This window comes from Phoenix dactylifera, chromosome 6 (genome assembly GCF_051530095.1).
Source record: "Phoenix dactylifera cultivar Ajwa chromosome 6, Ajwa_hap1_PhDact_Kaust_v1.1, whole genome shotgun sequence".
Classification (NCBI taxonomy): Eukaryota; Viridiplantae; Streptophyta; class Magnoliopsida; order Arecales; family Arecaceae; genus Phoenix; species Phoenix dactylifera.
The window spans coordinates 27990258-28002680 of NC_143195.1; the positions used below are offsets into that span (position 1 = coordinate 27990258).

Sequence of the window (12423 nt, forward strand, 5' to 3'; positions counted from 1 at the left end):
ATAGACATATAAAAGAAGGTAAACAAAACCTACGCATTGAAAACTATAACAAGAAAGGGCAAAAAAAAAGAAAGAAAGAAAACAACATAGGGTGAGGAGAAGCGCATATTCCGTGGTTCCGGGCTTGCTCTCCAACTCCAAGTGATGGGTTTGCTTGGAAGCCAACCGAATCTCCCTTCTCTCTTATCCTTCTCGTTCCCCCCTCACATCATTACCAAACTCACCTCTTCTCTTCCCCTTCTCTTTCTTCTTTTTCAGCACTTGGCATAGAGGCAAGGCAACATATGCCTTTATCGTGCTCTACTTTTGCTTCATTTTCGGTTATATAACTCTTTCTCTCCCTTTTTTACTCCTTCCCTAGTTATTCCTGTGATTGTTTGGAGCCAACCCTTTTCTTAACCAACCTTAGCAAAGTGTCGAGTGCACACAGCTCCAAGATGGACACTTTTCTGCTGGCCCTTTCCCCCGGTTCTTTTCTATTTGTTTCTCTCCACTCCCCTCTTCACTCCGCACCTCTCCTATTTCCACCTAATTTCCTATATTTTATCTTCTCCTCTTTTCTCTCTCTCTTTCTTAGCTATAGCCTATATGAGTCTGTGAGCTTGGCAACGGAAGGAATGGCGGACTAATTCACGGTTACTCTTCGCAAGAGGAAAGGGTGGCTTTTGACTCCTCTCGCCATATATAAATAAACAAACCCCCACCATCCCATCTTCACTATAAATATATTATTGACACCCTCTTCCACTCCATCCACCTCGCTTGCACCGTCACTCTCTCTTGTTTTCTCCTCCGCTTTCTCTCTCTCGTCTTAGGGGAAGGGGAGATGGAAGCTCCGGAAGAAGCCATGGGATCCAGCAGCACCACCAGCAACGGCGTCGGCGAGTGCACGCATGGCACCGCCGCCGTTGTCGTGAAGGGAAAGCGCACCAAGCGGCAGAGGATCCACCCGCCGGCCCTGGCGGCCACGGACTCCTCGTCGGCCTCTTCGGCTGATGCCTGGGGAAGCGTCACCGAGGAGGAGGAGGACATGGCCAATTGCCTCATCCTCCTCGCCCAGGGCCACGCCTTGGATGCCTGCGGCCCCAAGGCGGAATCGCCGGCAGAGGATCAGAAGTTCACGAGCCGGAGACTCACCGAGGCTGCCACGGCAACCAGTGGCAAGGCCGGGTTCTACGTCTATGAGTGCAAGACATGCAACAAATGCTTCCCGTCGTTCCAGGCACTCGGCGGGCACCGCACCAGCCACAAGAAGCCCAAGATGGCGGTGGTTGCGCCGGCGGCTGAGGAGAAGAAAGCGATGGTCGACGAAGATATGCTTCAGATAAGTATGAATTCTTTCTCCAAGGCAATTGCGAGCAGCATCAAGCCGAGGGTACATGGGTGCTCGATATGCGGGTCGGAGTTCAACTCCGGGCAGGCGCTGGGGGGCCACATGCGGCGGCACCGGCCGTTGGTCATCCCGGAGGTCCCTGAAGCCAAGAAGGAGAGGACTATCCTCTCCTTGGATCTAAACCTCCCCGCGCCCTCCGACGACGAGCGGGCCGAGCTCCAGAGGCCACCCTCGCCGGCTTTCTCCTTTCCCAGCAAGCGGCCGCTTATCTTCTCGGCGTCAGCGTCAGCTCTGGTGGATTGCCGTTACTGAGAGGGAACTAATGGAAGCAAAGCTATCCATCCTTTCTTTCCTTCTTTTTTGTTTGTTCAAACAAATTGAATTGGGAATTATGTAGTTCATGTGAATTGCTTATGTCTTTTTTTTGGTAAATAATTACTTATCTTTGCAAGTCATCGACTATTCTCTGAATTCTTTTTTATCATCTTAGTTTTCTCCGATTGAGATGGAGGCTATTTGCATTAATTCTGTGGGAAGGAGGAGAGATGCCATTGCGTTCACGTAAAGAGAGAGAGTTCTCTTTTTTTTAATCTTTTTTTCTCTCTCCCTCAAAGTGTTTGGCTTGGTTTGGTTTCTCCACCACGAAGAAAAGGTCGCGTGGATGAGGTCTGTCCTCCCACGAGTTTGTTTCGTTCGCAAGGCAACTATTCCTGTCCAATAAACGCTAAAGAAATAAAAGAGTCGGATAATGTGGCAACTTGGTAACTTCCTGAGGGCCCTATACTCCTGCAATCACACACTTGTACTGTCCGTCACCTCTCTCACTCATATATCCTCCAGCTACAATGAGAATATTTCTCTTTTATTTCAAAGAAAATTACTTCTTAATCTAAAATTGCATCTTTCCATGGTTGAATTTAATATTTTGCTAGTGACCTATCAAGGATTATCGATCGAGAACTGATCAATGACAAAGCACCAAATTCAACAACGGATGTGTTTCTAAAATTCATGTAGCAAAGTTAATTTTAATTTCATATCAATTTTTTTGCATGCCTCCAAAAAAAAAAAAATGCGGTTATCGAGGGATCAATAGATGGAGGAGTTACTCATAAGTTGCTTAGTATCTAAGAGCAAGACAAATCTCCTGGGATCCCAAATTCTTGCCTAACATTTCATGTGTGCCATATATCTTCAACTGTTGCCAACCAGTCATGTAGCGGACCAAATGAAAATCATCATTGAGGAATAATAGTCTCATATTGGATATTTTAAGAATTCATACGGTGTTTATATACTTTTAGGTAGGATTTTAATATGGTGTCGTCTCGGTTTCATCTCTCGAGCTCTAAAGAGGTGTTGAGAAATGATAGTCTCCTATTGAATATATTAAAGACTCTTATGGTGCTTATACAGTCTTAGTCCCATCTATCTAAACATTTGGATTTTTAGATAGGATCGTAATAGCCACGACAAGCTTAATCATGAAACACTTTCTTAATTAGATTAACCAACTCCAACGCATCTCATAAAAAAATATGGGAAGGGCTTCACGATTTGATCTTACTAGAGTTAAGTCGACCATCCCGTAGTGAGGGGGTTGTTTGACAATGTCACATGGGGTTTGGTGGTTGCCTTTCTTAATCCATCCACTACACGAGAGCTTTTTTCTTTAAGTTATATTGATTTCAAAAGCTTCTGATTGGTGGGATTCCTCTGAGCTAGTACAGTTACCTACTACAGGTGGATGGTCCAAGCTCGTGGAGTGCTTCACACTCACAGCAAAGTGAGCTTCACTCTCTGTTTCTAAAGTCCAGGGCTACTCCGGTAGTTGGAAGTCGTTGGAAGCTACTTTGGGGCCACAATTGCCTTCCTGCTTCTGCCATTTACCAAGAACTTTTGGCGATAGAATTGAATTCATGGGTAGCGTTTGACTACTATGGTGTTAGAGATGGCAACGCACTGTACATAGTTTGAGGGTCAATTTCGTCATCATGGTTACCATCCTCGCACGGCTTAATTAATTAGCTTTGGTGTAAGGCCTCCTTTGTTGATGACGACCTCTGGGATTTGGTCATAATCGCTCTCATAAGTCCGCGCCGTTTTGACCATTTCTTTGGGCTGTTTCTCCGAATTATATATCTTTTAATAGAATTATACTAGCATCCATGATGCAAGCTTTAGAATATGATTAGAATGAAAAATGAATAAATACATTTTTTGCTGATTATTTTTAGTTAATAAATATCATAGTAGCATCCATGGAGGGTGTCATCTGGTTGAGGTACGTAGTAGCATCTATCAATGCATGGTACATAAAAGAAAGAAAAATATTTTGTTAACTATGTATAGATAAAATAAAATTAGTCAAGTGCTTTTTGTATATGAACATATTTCATACAAACATTAAAAATTTTAGCATTTTATAAGAATCAAGTCCAGTGAAAAATATAGCATGCTTGAGGAAAGTATATATGCAAGATGTTGGTCCCCTTCTAAAGAGAAGGGGAAGGTGAGATTTTGGAAGGTAGGAACCATAGGAGAACTTTTTTTTTCTATATTATTTATGGAGTTATTTTATCGGGTCGTCGAGCAAGAAGCCACTCTTAATTAACGGGATGGGAGGCGCCCGTCACAGATAAAAAAGTTGATATATGGCATTCTCCCCCCTTTGCATCCATGGAGTGGCTTAAATCACAAAGTATATTGGTGGCGACCATTGCTAGCAATTGATTGGATGAGCCTAGTTTGGTTGTTGAAATCCTAGAGAACCTTCTTGCTGAAATCCTTCTATAAATCCTTATAAGTATAGGACACTGCAAATTCTTATATGTATATACATATGTGTGTGTGTGTGTGTGTGTATATATATATGTATAGATAGATAGATAAATTGTCATGACCTAAACTCGGAGCACACCCCAAATCCAAAGCGTAACAGATGCTGCATCTTGTAGGGCAGACCATGCAAACATGCAAGACTACATATTAAGTCATAATAATCACAAAGCAATACTACTAAAAATTCTTCGATCCTTGAAAATTGATTTAATCAAGATCTAAACAAAATTATTCTCATAATCAATTGTTCCAAAGTGACATAAGTCAAAATATGCTAATTAATTCAAATCAAATAAATTGTTTTAACTAAACTAGTTTATACTAGAACTCCAATAATTGCGAATATCTTCAGAAAATCTAGCGCACTTCTCTAAATTCTGAGCAATCATGATTCAGTATCTAAAAAATAGAGAAAGAAAGAATAATGAGCTACACTAGCCCAATAAGCAACATAACACCAAAAAGTAGGATCTAAGCATACTAAATAAATAAAGAATTAAAGAGCATGATACTGACTAGAAATAAATCAATTTTCAAATAATATATATATCTTTTGAAATTTATTATTATTTTCATAAACTAATACTAGAAATCCAACATCATGCTATGGCCACATAACCCAGTGGTATGGGTCAGAATGCCCAAAATGCCAAATACCACTATTCTTAATCATCAGTAGTTTGATGTCCAAATACCACTATTCTAATCACCTGTGGTTCAGTATCGAAATTAGTTTCTCAGATTACAAGTCGATAGGACCAATGAATAATCTCTATTGGCGAGGCCAGATCATAACCATGCTGAGAATACAACTATTCTAATCACCTGTGGTTCAGTGTCGAAATCAGTTTCTCAGATTACAAATCGATAGGGCCAATGAATAATCTTTATTGGTGAGGCCAGATCATAACCATGATGAGAATACATACATATGAAACAAATTTTACTTAGTCATATTTTCTAAATTTCATAACATAACATATAACATATTTTTTAAAAAAATTACTATTGCAAAAAAGACATGTCTGACCTATTTGACTAAGTATAAAACAAACATAACAATCATATTTAATAAACTAATTATTATTTTACCAAAATTCAAAAAGCATACTTTGAAGCATTAGGTTACTTATCTCTTTTTAATTCAAAATTCCACTTCAATTAGACGAGCCAGATTCGCCTGTTTTAAAATCATTAAAATATAATTAATTTTTATCAATATCTTAAAAAGCAAGCAAAGTCAAAAGTTAAAATACTATTGGGGATACAACCTCATACATAAATTTGGATGAAAGAAAAGCAAGGTTGATCAGGTGGTAGTGCCCGACTGCTCGGGTGGGTCCGAGTAAGGTAATCTTAACTGGTCAAGTACAGACATGCTTTAGGTGACTTAATGAAGATTAATATTGGCTAAATTTCAAAAAAAATCGTCAAGAGCCAAGGTAATGGGCTGGCCTAGCGCCCGTGTATTGAGGTTGTTCAAGGCCTCTACAATGGATCAACTTGGATTTGAGCAAATAGAGTTAGGACTTTAAACTAAGATCCCTAGATCTATCTTAGAGAAAGATAGAGGAAGAAAGGAGAAAGTTTTAGTCTGGGTTCAATCATGAGTCTTAGTTTAGTTTGTCATAGCGGCATAAATTATCACTACAACTAGCTCATGGGCTAGAAAGAGAAATGAACAACTAGGAAAGAACAACATAATATATATATATATATATATATATATATATATATATATATATGAATATATAAAGGAACCTAAAAATGAGAAGAAAAATGAGAACTAAGAAGAAGAAGAAGATTGGGAGGAAGAGCGGGAAAAGAAAGAAGAGAGGAGAGGGAAGAAGAGAGAAGAAGGTTCAGTGGTGGGTGGCGGGGATCTAGCGGCTAGTCATGGTGGAGTCGGCAGAGGAGACAGCGGTGATTGTGGTAACGGCCGGCAAAGGTAGCAAGACCGAGAAGAAAGTCTCGTTTCAGCCTAAAAATGGGGGAATGGGGCTCGGTTTCGGATTTGCTCGTCGGATAACCACATGGAGGAGGCAAGGGGCTTACCAAGGGTGGTGGCAGCCATTGGAGCTTGACCGAAGACAGCTGGTTCCGATGGTTTTGTGGCGGTGATGCTCGAAACATGGGAAGAAAAGAAGAACAGGGTAGCTAGAGAAGCTAGAGAGAGGAGATCTCGGGCGGCGGCGGTCAATTGCGGTGGCACGATGACTACCGGAGACTAGGGAGAAGAAAAGAGGGAGGCTCAACCGTGATCAATCACTGAAAAATAGAAAATATAAAGGTGGGCTTTTGAAGAGATGAACTCGGCTTAATGGAAAGATAAGCATGGTGCACCACGAATCTAGTGGCAATTAGTAGTGGCCAGAATGGTCGAACAGCTCCTGCATGCCGAACTCTTGGAGTCCCCACTGGCCATAGTTATTGTGGCCTTATCGAAGGAGGGAACAGAGGATCGCAATCGCATTCTCTGCTTCAGCCCCCTTTTTTTCGAATTATAGATAGAAGTCGGCTGGGCCTGCCAACTTCAGTCCAAAATTGGTTTAATTGGGTCGGGTCTCACATAAATCAGACACACACATATATGTACATACACACATATATATAGAGAGAGTAGAATTTTATTCAAAGCTAGTTAGGTCTAAATCGGATGATGGGGATCTCAAATAGATGATTTGAGGTATTGGATATGATTTATTATTTTTAAATACTTACATATCAAAAATCATGTGATTTGGAAATCTCTAATCCATATATCAAGTTGTTAACATAATATATATTGTTTAAACTATCTAATTTTTTGATCACTTGATGTATAGACTAGAGGTCTCAAAATAATATAATTTTTTTTATGTATAAGCAGTTTGGAGATATAAGATCACTTTCAATGGCTCGAATTATCCATGTAAGACCCTCACCATCCAATCTAGACCTTATGAGATTTGTATGGAGATCGACTCTAGTATAGCCAACTTAACTCTCTCTCTCTCTCTCTCTACACACACACACACACACACACACATATTAAGACCTTGTTATAGTTATATTATTAATGTCAATATTATCCAAAACTAAAATTGCTCAAGAGTAGAATTTGTAAAGCATGCCCAATTTTATTTCCCTTTTTATTATCTTTTTCTTAGTCCTTCCATCTCGTGTTCCAAAATGAGAAGGTTATGCTGTATCTATATTTTATCCTTTAACCGGGATCCGGGTATTGGGGGTTGAGAAATATCGGGTGGTGGATATTTGAATAGGAAGTGGCCGACAAACCACCGTCGATCCGGATATAACGTATCAATTATCCCATTAAATTTAGTTTGTGAGAGCTGTTGCGTTTGCTTCCAGGAAAAAGAGTCACTTTTAAGTTTTAGCTGCTGGCGAAGAGCCTTCAACAAAAGGAAAAAAGAAAAAAAACTGCACGGAGAATCGTGAACTGGACTGCTGCCAAGGCATCGCATCCCTACGTGTGAGGGAAAGTTTATGGATTGCAAACTTGGCAGAATTGTTTTCCAGGTATTTGATCGAGATTAGTTTCTGCTTTCACCATTACACTTACAGAAGAAAGAAGAGAAGAAATTATTGATTGTCACTTCAAACTATTATTTAAAGCATTTGTGTTTTACTTTAAAGGGAATATTCAGTGAATGACTCTGAAAATAACGATCACGGGGTGAAGATTCCGTTCCAATTCATGTGCTTCTTCTGTTTCTCTTTTCCCTAGGTTAGTCTGGAGATTCACGGATTGCATTTATCTGAAGAAGAACGCATGCATAAGTCAAAGAGATGCACAATACTTCTAAGAGATCCTTTACAAGCATTATAGTAACATATCAAAACAAGTGAAAAAGGCTTATGATACTAATCTCCCAAATGCTTGAAGTCATTCGACTAGAAAGGCTTTTTATCAAGAGAAGCATCATGGATGCTAATAAATCATGGTTGGATAAAGCTACCAAAATCTTTTTAACATACATTTTTTTTTTTAATCTCAAAAAGGGATTTATAAAGAGATCAACTTCAGGATGGATTTTACCATTACGCATACTTGCCTCGGATTCACTTTGGGATCGGTAAAACCTGCTCCATTAGGGTTAGACTGGATCGGGTATGCAAACGAGCAGAGTATATTACCATCCTACAAATTAGCTAGGCTAGTCCTCAAATCCTAAGGGCACCACCGTGAGTGAGGCCAGGCGGTGGAGCTGCCACAACGGCTCTCTCCTCCCCTCCTCCTCTCCCTCTCTGGTGTTGCCGCCGCCGCCGCCCGCAAGTCTCTCCTCCTTGCCTCTGATAGGTCCATTCGGTTCCTCCTTTGCTCCAACTCCGCCCCTATTGATGTTGAGCTTCTTGCTTGCTCCCTACCCCTCCTCCTCGATCGGCGATGATCTAGTCCCTAGACGCCATCATGCGACGCCATCACTAGCGATCTCGGCATCCCCTGCCTTCCCTTCCATGCCCTAAGGCCTTAGCCTCTTCCCCGGTCCTCCTCCTCCTCCCCCTCCTCCTCTCTTCTCCTCATTCGAGCCTCCATCCTCCAGCCGCTTTCTTCGGGGTTAGATCCTGTCCTCACCATCGCCCACCAGGTACCGGGCATCAAGGCTCAAGGCTGAGGGTAGAGTTGGGCAACGGGCCGTGCCGGGCCGGCCCGGCCCAGGCCCCCCGGGCCCAAATTCTAAGCGGGCCGTGCCTGGCACGGCCCGCTTATGAAGCGGGCCGTGCCTGGCACGGCCCGTGAGGCACGGAAGGCCAGTCCGGCCCGGCCCCCGGCCCCTCTATTGGTGGGCCGGGCCGGGCACGGCACGGCACGGGCCGTGCTAGGCACGGCCCGTAACGGACGCAAACGGGCCGTGCCAGGCACGGCCCGCAACGTCTCTAAACGGGCCGTGCCTGGCACGGCCCGTACACGGCCCGTCTGGAGAGGGGGAGGGAAAATAGCCGTTTCCAACGGCTATTTTCGGGAAAAAGTCGATTTTACCCCTCCCAACAGTCCAATAACGGCTGAATGGAGGGGTATTTTGAGAAAAAAAAATTTTGGGCTTCTATAAATAGCCCATTCCTCCCTCATTCTCACCACACCAAACCTCTCATTCTCTCCTTCTCTACTGCTATTATTTCTCTCCTCTAAAGTGCTCTTCTAGCAATTTAATTTTTAGTTTGTTCAAGTGCTACACAAGAGGAGGTTCCTGTTGAGAAGAGAAGGTCGCTTCTGTTGAGAGCACAAGAGGAAGCTCGGAATCTCGGCTCTGCCTCTGCCCTCCGACCCTCTACTCAATTCCTCCTTGCGGTTAGTTTTTATTTTTTGAATTAATCATAGATATGTCATCTTTTGAGGAAAGTCAGTTTGGCATTCCTGTTTCTGAGGGAGAAGAAACTAATCCCCAACCCCCTGTTCCTAGTTCCTCTAGAATTGGTGAACCGAGTGAAGGTCAAACCTCTTCTCGTAAGAGGACTAGTACTGTGTGGAATGAATTTGATAGAGTTATGGTTGAGGGAGTCTGGAAAGCTAAATGTAAAAAATGTGCCAAACTTTATAGTTGTAGTAGTAGTGGGGGAACAGGGCATTTAAAAAGACATCAAGAGAGTCATAGGATGCATGATTCTCATGCTCAAACTCAAAGTAGCCTTAATATACAAGGGGGATTACTTGTAGGTAATTTTGCATATAATCATGAAAATCAAAGAAAAGCACTTGTAAAATGGATAGTTAAGGATGAATTACCTTTTAGTTTATGTGAATCTTTTAATTTTGAAGAATATGTTCAATTAAACCTACAACCTGCTTACAAAAGAACTAGTAGGCGTACATTTAGAAAAGTAGCTATGACCAATTTTTTAGCAATGAAACAAAATTTAATTGAAACACTTTCTACTTTAAATGTAAAAATTTCATTAACTTCTGATATTTGGTCAGCATCTGTAGGTAGTAATTGTTTTATTGCCATTACTGCTCATTATATTGATAATGATTGGCAATTAAATAAACGTATTCTTGCTTTTCGTGCTTTTGATTTTCCACATTCTGGGCAACAAATTTCAAATATAATTTATCAAACTGCATGTTCATATAATATTAATGATAAAATTATGTCTATTACTTTTGATAATGCATCTAATAATAATTCTGCTGTTGTATTATTAAAAGACTCATTGCATCCCATATTAGATGGAAATTTACTGCATATTAGATGTGCATGTCATATCTTAAATCTTTCTGTTCAAGCTGGCATGGGCATGATTCAAGATGTGATTTCAAAAATTAGAAATGCAGTTTCTTTTATTCATGCTTCTAGATCAAGACTTCAAGAATTTAAGGAATTATGCATAAATCATGGTAAACGTTTTAAAAAATTTAAACTTGATGTAATTACTCGTTGGAACTCCACATATAGCATGATACATGATGCATACCCATATAAAAATTTATTAAGTGCATATATTAATGATCGTGGATTAGGATTTACATTGACTGAAACTGATTGGAATAAAGGAAAAATTTTGGAAGATTTTTTGCTTAGTTTTTATAATGCTACCAATGTTCTTTCTGGTATTTATTACCCTACTTCATGTTCATTTTTACAACAAGCATATATAATTAGTCAAAAATTTGCAGAACATAGATATGATGATGTTTTAATGCCTATTATTCACCTAATGGAATCTAAATGGAATGAGTATTGGGACAGGATATGTCCTATGCACAACTTAGCTGCTGTATTTGATCCTAGAGTTAAATTAAATGGCGTGCTAATTTTACTTGATGCATATGCTGAAAATATGAATCAAGATGCTGAATCTGCTAAAGATGAGGTAAGACAACTTCTTTATGATATTTATGCTATATATGATGAAAAAATTCGTGGATCTAGAACACAAATACAAACCTCTATTCCTCCTTCTAGTAGTTCTCGTTCGTCATCTATTTTTTCATTCATTGCACAGAGAAGACACACACATACTTCAAGTTCCTCTTCATCTTCTTCATCTTTAAGTAGTGAACTAGAATTTTATTTACGAAATGATCTTCAGTCTGCATATGATGAAAATCAAATAGAGAATCTAGATGTATTATCTTGGTGGAAGAGTGTTAGAAATCAATATCCTGTTATGTCTGCAATTGCACGCGATATTTTAGCTGTGCCGATGTCCACGGTAGCATCGGAATCCGCTTTTAGTGCAGGTCGGCGTGTTCTTGACGAAAAGAGAAGTAGGATGACGGGCGAAACGGTGGAGATGCTTCTCTGCTTCAAGGATTGGCTGGATGCTGAGGCAAGACTTCAAGATAAAGGTGGACATATTACAACATCCTCTGATGATGATGATACAAACACTACTGAAGACTGAAGACTGAAGACTGAAGACTGAAGACTGAATACTGATTCACTGAATCACTGATGATTAGTAAGATTTCTTAATTTTTTATAATTGTACATTTTTATTGTATTCTGGAGGTCAGACCAAGGTCCAAACCTCGGCCCTTTCTTAGTTTCTTATTGTATTCTAGAATCTAGAGGTCAGACCAAGGTCCAAACCTCCCTTCATGTACCATTTTGATTTAAATTAATAAACTGGTAGGGGTCTATGCCAAACCCCCCACCATTAAGGTGGCTTTATATTCATAAATCAAGATTTCTTAGTGTTCAATATTTATTAATTTATTAAAAAAATTTTATCGGGCCGAGCCGGGCCCAGACCCGGACCTTGCCAGGCTCGCGTGCCAGCCCGGCCCAGGCCCTTATGGGCCGTGCCGTGCTGGCCCGCGGGCCGTGCCGTGCTTGGCCCGCGGGCCTAGACCGGGCCGTGCCGGCCCAGGCCCGAAGCGGGCCGTGCCTGGCACGGCCCGCTGGCCAGGAACCTCTAGCCCAGCACGGCCCTATCAAAGGGGCCGTGCCAGGCACGGCCCGCTTCTGGCACGGCCCGCTTCGTGCCGTGCCGTGCCGGGCCACGGCCCGGCCCAGTGCCCATCTCTAGCTGAGGGAGAAGGGCGCTCAAAAAGAGTCCCTGTAGTTCGATATAATTACCAAATATATCACCTTTTCAGTAGGAAAGCAATCCTTAAGTTTGAGATATTTACCGCACCGCTACGCCCACGGTAAACTAGAACCGGTTGCCGCTGGACAAATCTAATGGCTAATGCTGAATAGGGCAATAGTGAAAAGACAATAATGCCCCTTAGAGTACCCCCAACAAAACCCATCAATGAATGGTTTTCTTGACAAAAGACAATGGGAGATCTTTCGACA

General features: G+C 41.3%; 1 protein-coding gene across 1 annotated transcript; it reads left to right on the forward strand.

The window, feature by feature from the left end:
* On the forward strand, positions 1 to 1784 carry LOC103715385 (zinc finger protein ZAT5-like). The gene has a single exon (XM_008802995.6). It carries the CDS (start codon positions 827 to 829, stop codon positions 1643 to 1645), a length of 819 nt encoding a protein of 272 aa, XP_008801217.3. The 5' UTR covers positions 1 to 826; the 3' UTR covers positions 1646 to 1784.
* The last annotated feature ends 10639 nt before the right edge of the window (positions 1785 to 12423 follow it).

Excerpts from the sequence above, each read along its gene's own strand:
- LOC103715385 (XM_008802995.6), top strand. The coding sequence starts at position 827 with ATGGAAGCTCCGGAAGAAGCCATGGGATCCAGCAGCACCACCAGCAAC.